Source organism: Parasteatoda tepidariorum, chromosome 8 (genome assembly GCF_043381705.1).
Source record: "Parasteatoda tepidariorum isolate YZ-2023 chromosome 8, CAS_Ptep_4.0, whole genome shotgun sequence".
Taxonomy (NCBI): domain Eukaryota; kingdom Metazoa; phylum Arthropoda; class Arachnida; order Araneae; family Theridiidae; genus Parasteatoda; species Parasteatoda tepidariorum.
This window is the reverse complement of record NC_092211.1, coordinates 53456753-53477066: the sequence shown is the minus strand read 5'-3', so window position 1 is coordinate 53477066 and position 20314 is coordinate 53456753. Positions and strand designations below refer to the sequence as shown.

At 30.7% G+C, this 20314-nt stretch overlaps 1 protein-coding gene across 1 annotated transcript in view; it reads left to right on the top strand.

Moving 5' to 3' along the window:
- LOC107446265 (Muscle-specific protein 300 kDa) overlaps window positions 1-20314 on the top strand; it is a 306020-nt gene that overhangs the window by 77392 nt on the left and 208314 nt on the right. Inside the window, exons 3-7 of the mRNA XM_071184003.1 lie at window positions 13786-13847; window positions 13936-14031; window positions 15198-15281; window positions 16746-16838; window positions 18446-18678. Of these exons, the coding sequence (XP_071040104.1) occupies window positions 13786-13847; window positions 13936-14031; window positions 15198-15281; window positions 16746-16838; window positions 18446-18678 (568 nt within the window). The remainder of the gene's footprint in view (window positions 1-13785; window positions 13848-13935; window positions 14032-15197; window positions 15282-16745; window positions 16839-18445; window positions 18679-20314) is intronic.

The following is a 20314-nucleotide window of genomic DNA, read 5'->3' as shown; positions in this document are numbered from 1 at the left end:
GCATCAATCTTTGAAGTGCTTGAAACAAGTTGGGTATTATTTCATATTCTTATATTTTTAAGCAAATGAAATTTTCAATAAGGTAATGCTCATATTCATCAGAAATAATTTCAATTAAATTCATTATTTGTCTCTGTGAAGTTGTACACACGGTGTTCTGTAATGATCATCTTTAATATATATTTTTAAAATCGAAATCAAAATGCATGAAAATTTGGAGTATAATTAAATAACTTAAGTAACCTCTGGAAGAAAATTAATAACTTCTTGAGTCTAAATTGAATAACTTAAAATTAGGAGGAAACAAAAACGCTATCAAAAATTTTCAAATCATTAATAAGGAAATTAGGATGTGAACTATCTAAACTTGATTGATTGCCTGATAAAACTTGGAGATGTTTCGAATCAAATTTATAATGCATCCTCCATCGGCAAATAAACATATTTCATGCTTCAGTTTTCAGTTACGTTTCGTTCCGTTATAATCTATTAGATTACGATGGCATTATTTTTTTTTCTCACTCGTATATTATTTTGTTATCTATAATGTGCATACCAGTGCCTTTTACGTCCCTTTTATCAAAGATTCTAAATATATATATTAATAATAAAGATTATAGAATACACCTATTTTAAGAAATTTAATTTTTTTTTCAAATAAAAATAAATGTAGTATGTTAAAAAAATGCTTATCCTCAAATTTTTAACAGTAGATAATATCTACAATATGTATGCAGTGTGTATACAACAGGGGTTTCCAACTTACATGAGGCCGGGGGCCGAAATTAAAAACACCAGTCTGATGGCGGGCAGCAACTTTATCAAAATTTTATATAGGACTCTTTTATGTTTGAAGGAACATTAAATATTACTGTCAGATTCTTATCAAGTTGTATAAGACAAGCGTATTGAATTGCAAATTAAAATAAGAACTAGATTATTAAGCAACATCCACGATTATTTTTGTTTTTGAATAAATATTTTCTTGGATGCAAAACCTTAGAAATGAAATTTTTTGTGCCGTTAGTATGTTAGATTTCACAGAAACGAAAAAATTAAGTTTTTTTTTAACGAAAGAAAAGTATTTTAAAATAATATAGATTTTTTACGAAAATTGTCCACGCAAAAAGTGACAGCTAATAAATTTTAGGACTCTAATAAAAGTGACAACTAATATATAAAAGGACTTCGCGGGCCGCCAGTTGGTTACCACTGGTATACAATATCTACAGTTCATCTACAATAAAGCCTTAAGATAGGAAATCACTGTAACTGTATGTGCAATTTATAATGACGTAATTACTTCGAATCAATATTGCATGTAAATATAAATATTAAAAAAATCAAACATATAACAATTAGGATAGTTTGTGATGAAGATTTTAAATGTCACCATTCAAGTTAACATTTCTCTATCCCTAATTTTAATCAATAATTGTATTAATAGCTTTTTGTAATCGATTTCCAACTTTGTTAGATAAGTGACTTATAAAGCTGTAAAAACTGTAAAGTAGTGATTTTTTTCTTCAAGTTTATTAATAAAATTAATACATAATTAAACAGGCTTTGACTGTAAGCACCCTCTTCATCTCTCAGAATTCTGTAAAAAAATTAAAATAATGAATTATTAGTAACGGACAGTACTGCAAAAAGTATTAACTTATCACAATTGTTGTTGTCAATTCTATGAGTGTTAAATATTTGTAAAAATGAGAACTCACATTTTTTTTTTTTTTAAAGTGAAATTTTCCTTTTAACTGCTTAATTTAAATACGCAAATGAAAGAGTAAGATTTGCTTATTTTTATTTCATTAGGTTCTTAAACATTTTCTTCTTTTATTTCTAAAATAAGTGTTTAATTAAAAAAGAAAGAGGGTTAGAAGGAGAAAAAAAGGTATCAATTGCCGTTGATTCAACCTTCATTTTGCAGTTATCGTATTTGTTTAATCGCATGATTCCACATAAGAAACGGATATTATTAAAGCAATATGTGAAACAATAATTCTCAGAAACTTCTTTTATTTCGGATGTTATTGTAGTTTCACCTGCTATGAAACAATTATCTCCTTTACGAACGAATTTTATAGCTAAAAATTTACTTTTTTTACTGTTTTCAACTATCAGTTTGCACAAAAGCGGCAAGATGATAAAATATTATCTTTACGTTTTCCCCTTTTAAATGTCAGATCGCCGCCCGCATAATCTTAGTTAGATTAAGACGTTAGCATCCCCACCCTATTTGGCATATTTCCTAATAGTAAGTTTAGGTGCTTATGGAATATATATTAGATATAGTTCTTTTAACTATAAATAGACTCAATTTCCTAACAGTTCTTAATTTCTGTTCATTTTGAAATGTTTCTACAGAATAATTTTTAAAATTATTTTAAACCTGCTATCCGAAGCATTTACGATTTTTTTCAATAATTGCATATTTTAGTAAGATACAGATATATTTAGAAGCAAAACAAAGTGCAAGTTTCTCGCAAGCTTAACATGGCTATATTGAGTCATGCTTTTGTTCAAGTTGAATCACAATATCGTAAAAATTGAACCAAATTCCAGAAAAAACGGTAACATGGCTTAATTTAGTACGATATAAAGTTATAAACTGGCATGATGTTACGGTTCAACACATTCTGATATTCCTTGGAGAGTGGAATATTTAATAACCGTCGTTGAACAGCCGACCAAATTTTTGGTTTTATACTACTAATGTCCAACTCCTTAGCCATGTTATTTTCAACCTAATCCAGAAGACAAGGGAATTCCTGGATCAAGTATTGGAAGAAATTTGCCTACTTATAGGACTTTTTGAAGGAACTAACGCGCATTTGCGTTGCATGAAGTGGAAAACCACGAAAACCCCCCACAATTAGTCTGGTGGCAAGAGAGCTCTATCCCATGATACGTCTACCACTAAGGATATTTTACATCAGGACTGTGGTCGATGCGAGCCGGGTGCGGAATTGGTATCGACCAGTCATCGCTGAGATTTGAACCAAGTTCACCTAATCGGAAGATGAACGCTCTAAACCATGATCCACCACGGCTTAAGAGAGCAGTATAAAGAATGTTTGTGAAACAGATTTGAAGGCTATAGCTATAGAATACGAGCTATTAAAATTATTTTTGAATAAGTCCGCTGTGGGCCAGGTTAATGGTTCTACAATTTCATAACCAACTGAAGAGAATGACAATGTGGTCAGCATTACACACCTTTACTTTGCCGCCAAGACAGTATCCAATGATCTAAAATTGGATGGATTTCAGAACCACCATTGGGGATCGAACCCTAGATCTTCACAATGAGAGTGAATTGCATTAGCCATTGAGTGTAATAGTTATAAGGCACATATAATAGTTATAAGGCCGTGCAGTTGAAAATTAAAACAACTTTGAAAATGAAAACAAGTGCTTTGTGATAGATCTTGAGAAAAGCAGTTCGACAACTTTTTGCGTTTAGACAAACACCATCAATGCTAAAATGGATTTTCAAAAAATTGATATAAAAATAGATATTTTTAAAGAAAAAAATCTGTAATATATTGTTGAACATCTTAAGATCAGCAGGGCTAAATCAGGTTTATGATTTTGTGCACCCTAAAAACGCAGAATAACAGCACACGATTGTCCATTATATCTTATCTGGTAAGTCCCAGACAAGCAAAGATATGGTCATGGGACGCCTGTTTATTGTAGCATATGGTGCAGATATCAAAGCACCTGGAACCACCTGAATATTTTAAAGATCTNCCGACAACAAAAATCTTTTCACCTGACACGTAATAATTTGAAATAATGGAATCGACAACAAAAGACAATCTCGAAAATAATTATTTCTTCAAATTTTAATTTTATTTTACTTTGCATGTCTTTTTTCTCTTCATTTTCATGCATTGTCATCCAATTCTGGATTGTGTGCTAAATTTGAAGTTTGTAGCTAGTCAGGAAGATAGTTTAAAATCGATTACAAAATTCCACCCGGACAGACATACATGAAGGCAAGTTTATATAAACGTGGTAATAATAATAAAATAGATATTTTTAAAGAAAAAAAATCTGTAATATATTGTTGCACATCTTAAAATCAGCAGGGCTAAATCAGGTTTATGATTTTGTGCACCCTAAAAAGGCAGAATAACAGCACACGATTGTCCATTATATCTTATCTGGTAAGTCCCAGAGAAGCAAAGATATGGTCATGAGACGCCTGTTTATTGTAGCATATGGTGCAGGTATCAAAGCACCTGGAACCACCTGAATATTTTAAAGATCTTAAATGACTTCTAAGAAAGCGAGTTAGGGTGGTCTGATTTAGTCGGCTGCATGCAATTGCCGGGCAGCCTCCAGGCCTATCACTCCTATACAAGTGATGTGCTGTGGGACACGCCAAGAGTTTTTAAGCCTAATCTTAAATTTAGCAGTATAGTAGTAATATGTAGTTTATCATGCAAAAATGCTAAATACATAAAAATCTCGATTTTGAATACTTTGTCGCTTACGTTGATTTTTGCATGAGATTGCTATTGAATGATTTTTGCTATCGCATGAGAGCATAAGTTGGTGTTTAAAATCGAATCATTTTAAATAGCGATGGAATTCAAACCAATCATGCATCGGCATGCTGAAATTAAAAAAAAACATAAAATGTGTGCACAAAAAATCTAAAAAAACAAGTGTGTATATTAATGAAAGTCTAAATCAATAAAAAAAAGCTGCCCAACTTATAGCTTAGTTTGTTACCTTAAGCAACTTAAAGCTTTTCGTTGTTAATAATAGAAAATAAATTTCATCGGTTTTACGACAAAGTACACATTAGTGTTTAAAATAATATGGATTGTACCGTCATTTATGTCATTTAAATAATATCTTTTCAATAATGTATAGCGGTATAAATTGATATAGTAGTTCCTCATTTTTGATTAAAAGAATTTTGAATTGATTTTTCTGGAAATGAATAATTGATTTTTACGAGTTTATTTGATTATCAATTCTATTCTGAGTAATTCGATTGTCATATTACTAATATCCAATTTTTTAAGCATGGCTAAATTCGGACATGCAAACATGATTGCATGTAATGTAAACATTATTTCAGTTTTAATTGTAAGTTAAAATTGTTTGCAGCATTTTCAATTATAATCATGAATTATAATTACTTGTAATCACAATCACAGTTAAAATAATTGATTACTTATAATCTTAAGATTTTAGTCATCTTTGCATAGGTATTAAAAGTTATTTAGAAACTAACTCATCTGAATTTATGCTTCTTCAACGTTAACAAATACTCAGTATTTTTTAAATATTTTTTAAATATTTTCAAATATTCTTTCACCGATATCGCTCTATTGTTCAAGATTTATTCTTTTAAAGCGTGCTTCAAAGCCACGGAATAAGGAATTTTAGCATATAGTTTAAAATATACTTATCAACGTCATACCATATTAGATTTATTAAATGATATATTGCATGCAGCTTGAAAATATCCATTTTGACAGAAAATTGAACGTGCTTTCCTGTGGTTTAAGGATAGCCTTTATTTTTGCACTTAATTGCCTTCTGATTTTTATAATCCATTTCCTCTAAAATTCCTAAATGTTCACATTTAAATTTATTCTAAGTTTAATAAAAAAAATATTTGAGTTAAAAATTACTCATGTCAAGATATATTTTACTCGCAAACAGTAATATTTTCATTGTTAAATGGAAAAAAAGGAAAGTCATCGTCGGCAAGATCAAAATGATAATCTGTCTCGATAATATATTGCATTCATAAATTATTAAGTAATAGTTAAAAATCACGAATTCTTCTCATCTTTAAATCTCTGTTTTTGTCTTAAAGAAAATGTTTTTCCCATCTTGTTTAAATTTGAATAAAAACGACTGCGTCGTTGATTTTAACATAAAAATAAATTTCCTTGTTTTGATAGAAATAACTGAAAAACTACACTGGGTATTATTTTTTCTGTTATATGATATTTTTTTTCACACTTCTTGGATACTTTCTTATTGCTGATTTCAAATCTTCTCTTGGTTTCTTTCTCCAAGCTACAATAATTTTTTTTTTTTTAAAATGACATTTTTGTTTACTTTTTTGTCGAAATATACAAATTTAAATATTATATATTACAGAGGGTCACAAAAATAATGCGACAAACATCTGGGAGAGTCAGGGCACATCATCAGGATTTAAACTGCATAATAACCCATGTCCGGAAAAGTCGTTTTACACCGAAAGGGGAACTATTTTTCGCGTGCTCCCGAACAAGTCATAATAGGTAAGCACCTCTAGAAGAGTACGACGATATTTACGGCCATGGGTTTCGTGTGCAGTTTTAATCTTGATGATGAGCTCTAAATCCCCTAGAAGTTTGATGCAACATTTACACAATCCGTTGTTACATATATAACGCTTTTAAACTTGTACATTTCGATACAAAATCGTCTAAAAATGTTCTTTTTTAAAAAAAAATCTGTAGATTTAGGAGCACAAGACGAATTTCAATCAGAATCAGGCAGGATCAAGTACTTGCATCAACGCTACAAAAAATTTGTTCCTCAGTGTTATTGCAAGACAGATTTTTAATTTAATAACTTTCTCAACATTTCTTTTTAAAACATTTTTTTACTTGTAAACAATTCAAACAATTCAAAAATATTATTAATATAATTAAATATTGAGCAATCACAACCAAAGTTTCCTTTGACGTACGAACTAAAATTTCGTTCCTATTTCTATTTGGCCAGGATCTTGTTTAAATGAACTTTCCGAATTCCGATTTAAACTGGTGGTAGTAAAAATACCATACCACACATTTCAAGCTATTCGGTTTTATCATAAAATAGATTGCATGGTGCGAGTAAGTTCAAAGATCAGAATAGTAAACACATTATGGATTGTATGCGTTCAAAGGAGAATTTTGAAATATTTGACTCTAACATCAAAATATTTAAGGTCTCTTTTGAACAAAAATAAAGCGATTACGGTTGCAGTGAGAGTACGCAGAACTCAAATGGCAAGTTTTATTTTAATCCTGAGGCAATATTGAAAATTAATTCCAATTTTAATTCTTTTGTGATGGAAAAAGTAGGTCGAATCTTCCAAGAAAGATGAAGCAACTTCTTGATTAAAAGAACTTTCTCATATGTCACAAACCATAGCAGGTGAAATTTTCACGTTTTAGAACAGTAAGAGCGTGAAGATTATTATTAATCGCACTTTAACGAAATGATTCGTGGATTGCTTAAATCCACGAATGAAGTTTTTATTTTTTACATGATGTACTAGACATTATGTGTAATCTTTCCCTTAATATTTTTTGTTAACTAAAAAGCTTAATGCTTAATGGTGATTGCTAAACTTCATCATATGTCGAATCTATGATTACTTTTATTGTTTTTATTTCCTTTTCACACATTAACTGACGAAATTGTAATTTTAAACAGCTAGCAATTAATTCTCTTTTCAGCTAATGATTCCATAAGACTGTCCACTCAATAAGGGACAAAGCTAAATAAGTTACGTCACTGGTTATAGCCTCTCGACCCGGTAGAGTTATAAAATCTCAGAAAATTAAGCAAGTAAATTTTAATGAAATAAAATTTATGTAAGTGATTATTTATATCCATGATTACATTTAACAAGATAGTTGAAATCTTTTTTTTCATACTGAGATAGAGTTGTAAATAAATGAGAGCGACTTTTAAAACGAGGAAAATTTACTGAAGTATTATTACCAGTTACTGCAAATTAAAATACACACACTCTACTGTTCTTTTTATTTTAATTTTTTTAAGCGTTTGTTTCGTAAAATATTAGCTGAGGTAAACAAAGTTCTACAGGCTGTTTGCACCGAGCAGTAGTTTTTTTTCCAAATAATGAACCACATTTGTAATTTTATATATATGTATATTAGTTTTTTTTAATTGACAAAGTTAATTTAATAAAGACAAAACTTGCTTGACCTTGACCTACTAATGCGTTTGAGAACACTAGCGGGGCTCGTGAACCGTTTGGTGGCCATTAGCGACTAAAAAATTTAGTGGTGACTATAATTTTAGCTTTTAAATTACAATCTGACATTTTTTTGTCTTAATATTTATTAGAAAAATTAATCCGAGAATTGAGTTCAAACGATATTCGACCCTTCCCATTCTCTCCCGTATTTTCAATGATTATCGAAAAAAAATCTATTTTTCCGAATCTGTGGAAAAAGTTGTTCGAAAAACATAATGAATTCATGACGAAATTAGCGCAAATTGAATGGTTGTCATCAAAAAGTTGTTATTAAAATGCGTGATTTGAAACTTTCTTGTCGTAATAATATCCTGTAAAATTATCGGTATTTCAGAGAACCACGTAGAAATCTTTCACACTAGCTGCTAAAAAAACCCACATGGATTTACGATAAAATCTCTGCGAAATATGACTCGTCAAAAAATGATCACTTAAATGGGTCATTCGAAATTTCCGCATTACGTATTTATTTTGCATTAAAAAAATCGGAAAAACTCTTTCAAATAAATTTTATTTCAGTAAAATAATAATACGAAGAAGCATTTGTGAAGAAGCATAGATTCACAGCAATTGTGTAAGTTTTGTGCAATTCTCGAGATTTTGGATTTTTCCTTCGAAATTCTTTGGGTCAGTTAACTCATAAGTTTTGACGAAGTTGAGTCCCGATTTATAAATTTACGTGAAAGAAACTGCTCTATCGAATCTTAAGCCATGATGGCTCTGGGGATTCAGCGTTTGCCTTGCAGTGAGGTGAACCGGGTACGAATCCCAGCTATGGCTTGTCAATACGAATTCCGAAACCGGCTAGCAAATTTCAAAGAGACCTATTACGTACATGTAAATAGTTTACTTTTCAACAACAACTCTCTCCTGAGAAGCTAGGCTATTATTATATTTCTACAAGTCATTTAAATTTAATGTTTTATTTTGTTTCAGAAATTTCACGTTTTGTGAAAATAACAAAAATAGTTAAACTGTTAAAGCTTGTAAGCGTTTCGTTGTCAAGTAGTACATCTAAGAGTAAAATAGCCGAGCAAAAACAAAGTTAATACAAGTCTACAGAGATTACGCCTCTAGTCAAGAATTGCGTGGTTGGTTAGCACATCCGCCTCTCAATGAGGTGGCCCAGGTTCGAATCTCAGCCGCGGCTGGTTGATACGAATCCTGAAACCGACTCGCACCGATCACAGTACTGATGTAAAACATCCTCAGTGGTGGGAGGATCACGAGTTAGAATCCCCTTGCCGTTCGGCTAACCGTGGGCGGTAATCGTGGTTTTTCTCACCATGTAACGCAAATACGGGTAAGTTCCATCGAAAAGTTCTCCACGAAGGCAAATTTCTCCCAATACTTGATACAGGAGTTCCCTCGTCTTCTCGATTGGGCTCAAAATTGCAAGGCTGCGGAGTTGAACGCTAGTAGTTGTAAACCTAAAATTGAATCGACTGTATAATTCGGTACTATTCATGTGGGTATTATTTAAATTTTTTAATTACATGAAAATAGGAGAAACTATTTAAAAAATTAAAAAACACACTCAAAGCAATACACAAACTCTTTGTAAATAATATGTCATTTCTACAATTCCCCCGATTAAGATTAATGTAATAATAGTTTAGTTTTTGAGAACTTAAAATGTCTTTGTGCGAAGATATTAAAAAGTTCCTCTTTGATTAAACTTATAAATATTTTAGTTTTAGTGTTTACTCCATTGAAAAAAAAATTTTTTGTCTGAAAAGAATAAATAATATAAGTAAGTAGAAAATTTATTTTAATTTAAATTCAGCTTTATTTAAGTTAGTTATTTTAATTTAAGATCAATTAACTTTTTTTAATTAATTATTTTTTTTAAAACAAGTAATTGCATTAAAACTTGAATCTTATAAATTATAATTACTATTTAAAAATTTTGCTCTCTTGTAATAATTTGTCGGAACAATGATTTCAAAATCATTTTCACTTACATCTCTTTCTAGCAAATTTGCTAATAACTTAACGGGAATTTCTTTAGCTGCCACATAAATATTCATTATATTGTAGAAAAATAAACTGTTGCCAGTTTATTCAAATAAATTTTTTTTGTTTAGATTAGAAATTTGCACGCATTATTTGAAAAGGATTTGAAAGTCAATGGATTTAGGCAAACAAATAATGTCTGTTGTTTTCTTCAATTAATTTAATCAATCTTTCTATATTTTATTTTATTTTATGACCGCCATTAAACAGCCGAATCAATTTGGGATTTTCAACTCAGTAGTCTTATAATTTTGAACCCAATCAGGAAGACAAGAGAACTCCTGGATCAAGTATTGTGGACGAAGTTTGCCATTCTTTCTATATTTCTTGATTCCCTGGTCTCTTGTTTTATTCATATGTATGCTGATTCCCTTGTCCCTGTCATTAGCTCCCCACAACCTCTTCATAGTGCAAGGAAATGCATTTTACCATGATTTGCCCCATTCAACCAAAGTGGTTTTTCCTGTTTTGTTTTTCATGTTTATTTTTATTCTTTCTTGGCTACTCAGGTTTTTACAGCCTTGTTGCTCACCTTTATTTTCTATTTCTTTTAGCAACTTTACGTTTTTCATTTAATATTGCTTTTGCTTTTTCCAATTCACGCCTGGAAAATTTTGAAAATGAGTGCCTATTTTTGAGTGCTTGAAACATGTTGACTATTGTTTCCTATTTGCATATTTTTGAAGCGAATGAGGTTTTTTAATCAAGTAACACCTTAATACTTCAGTTTCTTAGGATTATTTATTTACAACCTTTCTATGTTTATTTATAGCTGTAAGGAAATCAGCTTTTGCAGTTTTCAAATTAAAAAATGTTGTTTAGTTAAGGTATTTGCTTACATTATTTGAAAAGTGTTTGAAAATCAATAAGAAATAATAAAATGCTGTACTTCAAATTAACTATTTTAATAACTCTATCTACATTTCATTTACTTAATATCTTTCTATTTTTGTTTTCGAAACTAAATTAATCCAGAGTCTGACATATAAAGTAGTACTAAGAATAAAACATTACCTTTCAAATCACCACATTATTTTAAAATCGTGGTTAGGATTAACACCTGCTTTTGCCTAGCGAATAGGGGTTGCGTTTTAATATAATTTACTCTCCCGTAAGACTCTGAAGGGATTTATAATTCTGCACCACGCCTAATAGTACAAAAGATAAAAGCATTTTTAGGTCACTGAGATGAAGACCGACCCTTGCCATTAGTTTCAATCAATAGTTTGGTGTAAATCACGTGATTCATCAATTTTCAAAGGTCTGATGATCACGGCCCATAAACGAGCAGTTTAAAATTTTAGTAATAATCAGTAGTTTATATTGTTAACATTGCTGTTTAAGTGGGAGGAAAAATAATTGAACTATGTTCCTAAAATATATGCCTCCTTACAGAGGATAGCCATTCAGGATTGAGTCATGATATACAGAATAAACTAAAACTTATTTCACTTTTTCTTATCATAAATTTAAGGAACTAAAAAATTTATGTCTAAGCTAATAATTTTGAATAAGTAATTTAACTTTCATTTTTTGCTAAACAACTCACTCTGTAACTTTTTTTTTCTGATCTTAATGATTGTTTGTAAATTTTTGTTAAAAGATTAATACTTAGTTCACCGTTATTAAGCCTTTGCTTGATAAATGAGTGAAGTTTAAATTTGAAAATTTTGGATATTCACCATCTGTCTTAAAGAAACAAACAAACAAATCCTACAGGAAGTCTTGCCGTCCTTCTCTGAAGTCATAGCAGAAGGCGACGGTTCCCCCCCCCCAGCCTTTTCTTTTTAATGCATTACTTCATTGAATTCGGCAACTTGATGGGTCTTGAGTGATTATTATAAACAACAGATAAGTGCTTCGACGCACAATACACCCAAAAGCAGAACAACTGCAGCCACTTGCAAATTAATTTTTCACCATCGAAAACGAATAATTATATTAAAAATTAAGTCAAAAGATGATGGAGAAAAAATAATAGAAATCAATACAAGCGAATCTTCTACCGGAAGTTGAAACAATCTCTACAAATACTGCCCCCTACCTATGAGGTCGGGAAACAAGGGCGAGATTAAATCCCAGTGATAGCTGGTCGATACGAATTCCGCATCCAGCTCGCACCGACCACAGTTCTGACGTAAAGTATCCTCAGTGGTAGACGGATCATAGGTTCGAGTCCCATTGCCGTCAGGCTAACCGTGGGAGGTCTTCGTGGCTTTTCGCTCTATGTAACGCAAATGCGGCTTAGTTCCATCAAAAAGTCCTCCACTAAGGCAAATTTCTCCATTCCATGAGTTCCATTTTTTTTGCATTGAGTTCAAAATTACAAGGTACGGAGTTGGACATTGGCAGTTGTGAACCCAAAATTGGGTCTGCTGTTCAACGACGGTTATAAAATAAAATACATAATAAATATTTATACATAATAAATATATGTTCAAAATAGATATTTCAGTAATTATCCAAAGATCTTGTCAATTTTTACAATTGTTCAATATTTGAAGTGGGGTTCCAGCGAAGAAAAAATTATGTTTTTACGATTCACGACAAATTGTAGATGTTTTAGACTTAGATAATAAAATTTTGGTTTTGAAATTTTATGCAAATTAAGTTTTTTAAAAATAATCTAGACTGAATTATAATGACAGCTCACAGATTGAATACATGGTATTTACTAAAAAGCGTTAAAAATAATATACTTCCGCAACAATTTAGGAATATTTTTATTGAAGCAAAATATTAATTTTTAGCATTATTTATGGCAACTACTATATCAAAATCGTTTGATATATTTTCCTCAAAATACCATCATAAAAAGTTATAAATATGTCAGTAATTTAAACATAAACGCTGTTAAAAAGGGTTTTTCAAGACTGAGGAAAAATGTGTCAAAATAGATCTGAAATAAATTTGAAAATCCTATGTATTCAAAATTAAAACAACACATGCTCATTTTTGAGGAAAATATACAGTCACCATTTCACTTGCGAGACTAGACTATGCATTTTGCTCAAAAATGAGCTTATGCTGTTTCAAATTTGAATACATAAGGTTTTAAAATTCATCTATGATTTGTTTCGAAGCTATTTTGATAGATTTTTGCACAATTTTGAGAGACCTTTTTATACAATTATCACCTCGAATTACCAATTATTTACTTTAACCCCTTAACGATCGGTTAATTTTCAAGAAAACGGTCATAAAAGTGCCTATTTTTTTATCCCTTAAAATTGATTGGTGCTGACATCTGGTATAAAATAAACTAACTATCTATAAGTACCTTAGAAATATCCTGGTACTGACATCTGGTGTGTAAAATTAGAAATAAAATGCTTTTCGGGCAAAAGAAATGATTTCGTTTTATTCTTATTGGCTCGTTACTACTGAACACTCCAGCCCGGAAATGTCACGGGAGCGAGAAATAGAGGGCGAAACCTCACCCCGTCATTTTCACGGGAGCGAGAAGGAAGAGTTCAGAATAATGTGCAATGAGCATGCGCTGTGTATTCTTTCTAATCATGATCTTTCTGAAGCACTTTAAGAACTAGCGAACTTTTCATGCTTTTTCAATCCAACATTAACGAGATGGTAATATTTTTTTTTATAAATAAAGCTACATATGACTTAGAAATTTGAATGTGCGTCATTTATCATCTATTTCTTTAAAAAAAATATATCACAGTGATCTTAATCTATTACTATTAAAAGTTTTATCAATCATATTAATTATGCATTTTATTTTGCAGAGGAACAAGAGAGGGTTCAGAAAAAAGTATTCACTAATTGGACGAATCATTATCTAGCACAAGTAAGAGATGAGTGTGTGTTACTATTTTTTTTCTTTATTTTCAATGTATTCGTTTTTGAAATATAATTTATATTACTATTATTAATAGCATGATCCTCCTATGAGAGTCGATGATTTGATCGAAGACCTGAGAGATGGTGCCAAGCTTATAGCTCTTATAGAACATCTATCTGGCGAACGTCTGGTAAGCTTTGATTTAAACTTTGAAGTCGATATTTTATATGGAAATACAATTGTAAATAGGGTACTCGCACTTCAAGAAAAAGAATATCACGGCTCCGTGCCTGCCTATGTGTAAAAAAATGTATAATGGAAGAATTGAAACTTTGCGAAAGAATCTTTGTGAAAGAATATAGAATGTGTCACTTAAAGGAATTAATTCTTGGCGGGCTTAGCTTACTCGAAATAGAATGGATAGAACAGTTGCTAACGTAAACAAATGCCACGTTTCAACAACCAATCAGGATCTAGAAAACCACACTGCGTCTTTTGCGGGTATCCCATTACTGCTTAAAATAAGCAAAGTAATTTGCTAAAAAAACTTTATTTGCTTCAAAATTTTATTTCATAACCAAATTAATATTTTCATGTAACTATTAAATAAATCAAATAGTTTTAATTTGTTGACTGTAATTTAAATTTAAATTTCAGTCTTCAAAAATGAGTTTACGAATTGATTTATTTAATTAAATATTAATTATAGAACTTTGACGATTTGATTTCGACGATGTAATTAAAGAAGTAGTCTACATAATTTTTAGAAAATCTGAGGAAAGTAGGTCAGTTTATATGCTCTAAAGCTAAAATTTCGTTAATGTTTAAAATAGAAGGTTGGTTGCAAATCGCTATGACCTAAAGTATACCTTTTTTTGTTTTGAAAATTACAAAGTAATATTTTTAACTGATGTTGTAAAAGAAAGTAGCTCCAGAAAAAAGTTTTTCACTAGATTTTATTTATGTATTTTTATGTCTACTTGATGTTAATAGAAAAGTTATCATACTAAACATTTTTGAAATTTCCATAATAGGACTTGCATAGCAATCTAAAGAGGCAAATCGATGCAATTTCTTTTAGAAAAAATAAGTTTTGTCGTATATGTTAGCGATAATTAGTATACAATTTGATTATGTATAAATTTTTCTAAAAATTAAAAAAACTTTTTAGGGAAAATTTAAATTTTTTTCAATATTAAAAACTTTTTCATTTAATAGCTGATTTTTTGCATTCGTAGTTTTATTGAAAAATTATGAAAAACACTAAAAAATTAAAAACTCCAAATTAACTTGTCTTAATTTCTTTTTTTATTTTTAAGCATAAGAAATAATATTTGAATTTGTTTACTATTTCAGCACTCTGAAAAAGGCCGAAGATTAAGACGGCCACATTTTTTAAGTAATGTCAATCAAGTTCTGCAATTTCTGGAAAGAAAAAGGGTAAGTTTAAATATCATAATTTTAGTTAAATGTTGATCACATTTAAATGTAAATCATTGTATCATGGACCCCCTGATGTTAATTTTACTTTTCGTGTCTTTCGCCATATCTCCAGAAATGTTTAGATGAATTGAAACTTTTTTGCCCTCAACTATAAAGTTTGTTTATCCACAGATAATTCCATGCAAAAAATATATTTTAGTGAGTATTTATTATATTTCATTATTTTATTTTATACTACTCGAAAAATATTTTTAATGTAAGGTATACAATCTTTACCTCATTTTAAAGAATTTATTCTTACATGGCAAAATGGTTAAATTACAAATTACGAAAAAATACGAATTTTTCAAAATATGATTTCTCAGAGACTATTCGACCGATTTCGATCAAATTTTGTCATTTAAAATTATATTTTTTAAAATGATATAAGAACTGTATACTTTACAATTCAAAACTTTCTCGACTAGTATGAAGTAAAATAATAAAAAATAATAAATACTCACTAAAAATAATTTTTGCATGGAACTATCTTCGGATGAACGAATTTTATAATTGTGTGCTTTTTGCACACAATTAGAAATTTGGTGCAATTGATAAAATTGGTGGTTTCAATTCTCTTAATAGTTCTCGAGATATAAAATTAACATTAAGGAGTCCAAAATTTGTTCCGATCTCCTGACTGAACTACGGAAGCCGTATTCCCCAAATTTAAGCTACCCCCTATATTTTGGGTGTCAGAAATGGGAATCCGTCGAAATAAGGGTATGCTTATTCAGAGAAAGTACGTTTTTGTGTCTGATTTCGTAGTTTAAAATATCATCTGCACTAATTAATTAGCATATTTTATGTTACCCCTCGAACCGTTAAGATTGAGATCTAGAACGTGATCCGATCATTAGGTCAAAAGTTACTGAGTTTGAACCGTTTATTTTTTTGTACACTGTACATTGATACTTAGGAAAGGTGGAATTAATCCTTGTACAGTATAAGTCTGTAATTGACTAACAGAAAAGAAGATTAATTTACTCTTTGTTCTTTACCGTGTTTTCTCAATTCAATTTAATAATTTTGATTGGAAACAAGTATAGAGATGTTTTAAAATATAGTCCCGGAAGAAATAAATATATATATATATAATGTGTCAAAATAGATCTGAAATAAATTTGAAAATCCTATGTATTCAAAATTAAAACAACACATGCTCATTTTTGAGGAAAATATACAGTCACCATTTCACTTGCGAGACTAGACTATGCATTTTGCTCAAAAATGAGCTTATGCTGTTTCAAATTTGAATACATAAGGTTTTAAAATTCATCTATGATTTGTTTCGANTAAAATAAACTGGATTTCTGCTTCCGTGTCCAAGATTAATTTAATTTTAATAGATTTTAGTTGTAAGGATAGCTTGCTTTTTTAAAGATTATTAGCTGTGATTAAGGACAATTTATCTATTTTTAGATAAAACTTGTAAACATCAATTCTACAGACATAGTTGATGGGAAGCCTGCTATTACACTTGGTTTGATATGGACAATAATTTTACATTTCCAGGTATGTATTGTTTTATTTTCAACAGAATTTATAATATTTAATTGTTACAGTATATTTTAAATGTAATACTTTTTTTATAAAGTTATTGTTACTAGAGGAGACAGTTTTTTTTAATATTCATTATTAAATACTTTTATGATTATTTAAGCCGGATTTCATCTCTATATTTCATTCTATTAGACTTGAATTCATCATACAATCATTATGGATACACATGATATCTAGAACATTTCTGATAAAAAAAAATTTATGTCAGTAAAAGAAATTATTTTAATATCATTTCAGAATAAGAATTTGAATTTTATTCGAAAGACTAAGGTCAATATAATGATTAGCCACATTTTTAGGTTGTTTATGGGGAGCACTTTTGGTGAAAAATCTTTCAACTTTCTTGTAGGTTATTTTTGTTCACTGTTCTTCAATTTGGGGATAATTCCTAGATCTTGTATGTTTGTATATCGAAAAAAATATTAAGGAACTCTTGAATCTCAAAATCTTACCTTACTGAAAAATTTAGCTTATCACTCTATAGACCTAAATCTTTTATTTGTATTAAATAAAAAATTCAAAGGAATTGAAGTGGTAAAATATTACTTGATTAAAAATTTCATTCTCTTCAGAAATATAAAAATTGAAAATAACAGTGCCCATTTTTCAAGGAAGGTGGTGAGTAAATCTCAACATTAGTTCCTCACCACCTCTGGGGTAAAGAAGAGGGACAAATCAGGGTAAAATTCATTTCTACTTGCAAGAGGGAGAGGTGGAGAGGGATTATTGTCGCTAACAAGAGAATCAGCATTCATATAATTAAAACAAGATTCCAGGACATTCAAGATGGCAGGAAATTGTATTCAGGCCCAAGATTCCTACAATGTGCAGCAATTGATGATTTCTCGTATTCTTGATAAGGGACTTCTCTAATGTTTCTCTTGAAAATAAAAAGACGTGCTTTAAAATTTAGACTTAAGTAGCACGATAGATACCTCCGTTATCAAGAATACGAAAAATTATCAATTTCTGCACATTGTAGGAATCTTGAACCTGAATTCCATTCGAAAAAAATTAAAAGTTTTCCCCGCCGCAGTCACATCAGATGACCTAGATAACTTGTTGTTCTAGAATCTTGTTTTATTCAGATGAGTGCTGATTCCCCTGTTAGCGACATTAGTTCCTCACATTTCTCCATAGCGCTTGGAAATGCATTTTACCCTGATTTGCTCTTTTCGGTCACTGTGATTTTTCTTATTCTGCTTTTCATCTTTTTTTTCTCTCTTCTCTTATGGTTTTTCTTATTTTGTTTATCACCTTTATTTTTCCGTGTTTGGTTCTAAATTTTGCGTTTTAAAATTCAAATCACTTATGTTTCTTCTCATTCACCTCTAGCAAGTCATGAAAATGGGCGACTATTTCTGAGGGCTTGAAATATGGCATCTATTATTTCCAATTTGTATATCTAATTTGTATTTGTATAATGTATATAATTTGTATATTGCAGGGACAGAAGTTTTTAATCAATTAATATCCTTCATTTATAGTTTTCTTACTCATACAAAACGCTGAATATTTTGGAAGACTTCCTATTTTTAATTGATGTTTTTCTTGAACAGATTGAAGAAAAGACGAAACTTCTTACAGAGCAGATGGCATATCTGCAAACATGCGCTAGCAGTACGAGCAGCATTGACAGCGTCGGCTTGAGTCCTATGACAGCAGCACATGATACGCCTCGAAAGTTGATTAGTACTGCTCCTGCGGCGGCTATTAAACCAACTGCTATCGAGAGATGGAAAGGTGGTGCTAGAAAAGCTCTTCTCCATTGGGTCAAGAACAGTATTAGCCAGTAAGTACACACTCGACTTAAATTAAAAGCGAAAATCTGAAAAATACCCACACTCTTAGAAATAAAACTCTCACCTTTGACGATTCAGCAACCCTTGAGCTATGTTTCGCTAATTTTGATTTTGAAAATTATTTCGTCACGAAATTACGTGATTTATGACGAAACGGGAATTCTCAAATATGCGACGAAAATCTTGAATTCCACCTCTCCTTTACAGACCTTTTCTAGTAGCTAAGAGTTAAAAAATTCCCTTGTCCAGCTCTGTTGAGACCTTTTTAGGAGTACAAAACGTATAATTGTTTTCCAGTGAGTACCCTCACACTATGGGCTACAGGGAAACGAAAATGCAGAGCTATGCTTAAAAAATAAATAAAAGAAAAGAAAAGGGAAGACCATTGTTATTTCACTCTGCCGAATTTGACATTAAGAGAATCGTTTCGCGCTGTAGCCCCAATTTCCTACAGGGAGAAGAATTGGAGCTTTCTCTGTGAACAGATCTGTGTTCCTGAGTTACCTCGTGCCTTTGCGGTGGCGAATTTTAGACTTTTGGCCAGCCATGACTATCTTCACGCTCATTTAGATCGTTTTAACATGGCTGACTCTTGACTCACCTCAGTGTAATTTATGTGATACTGGACAAAACATGATTGCAGCTCATCTAGACGAATGCCCTATTTTGAGGGACTTGATATGTACTGTTAGAAAGTATTAATGAGCCCGTAGTGAAATGGCATGATAGCCAAAAGATTGGCATTTGTAAAATAAATATATGATGTAAATGTTTCTTCAACTCGATATCTTGTAGTGCATTGTGGGAGATTGCTAACTAGCACGACGAAACTAGGATTATGACTAGACGATAGAAAATAACGTGAAAAAAATAAGCCGGCCGGCAGTATGGAAGTTCGAATCTCACTTTGGGCATGGGCTATCTCTATGTTCTATCTGTCTACCTGCAAAGTGATTCCGATGAAGACGACGAAATGGAGCCCCAATCAGTGTCGATATTTGCAGAAAGTCCCGAAGCTTTTGAAAGAATAAGGATTTTTCTGTTTTCACACAAACTTACAGAAAATGAACAGCAATCCGTTACAAATGCCGAAAATTTATTATTTGCGCTGCGGGGAAACGAATGTGTTCAGAATCGGAAATATCAAATATTTCTTTATAACATAAAAACATAATGGTCTAACAAAGTTTTCCATTGTTGTCGGTCCACTTTTATTGACCGGAAAATCACGTGGTAGGATCCAGTTTTCCCTCATTCATTTCCATATTATTTTGGTTGTCATCGGGATAAAATTAATGAAAGTTATAAGGGTATTGTTTTTCTTTAAATATTTTTATGCTCCTAATTTAAAGGTATTTTATTGTACTGCTATTATTAGGCTTTTAGTTTAAGAGTTTAAAACTATTTTTTATTGTTATTATAACGTAATTCTCTGTGCTGCATTTTGTGATAAAGTTATTTAAAAAGGTTTCTAATCTTATTAATCGTTTTACAATTATTTTTTTGTGCTAATTACATTAATAAATTTTTAAAAATTACCGTTATTGTGCTTCGTCAAATGATTTAGAACTTAACGGAAGAAATAATCAACTTGAAGCACAATGATGTAAATAAAAATAGTACCTA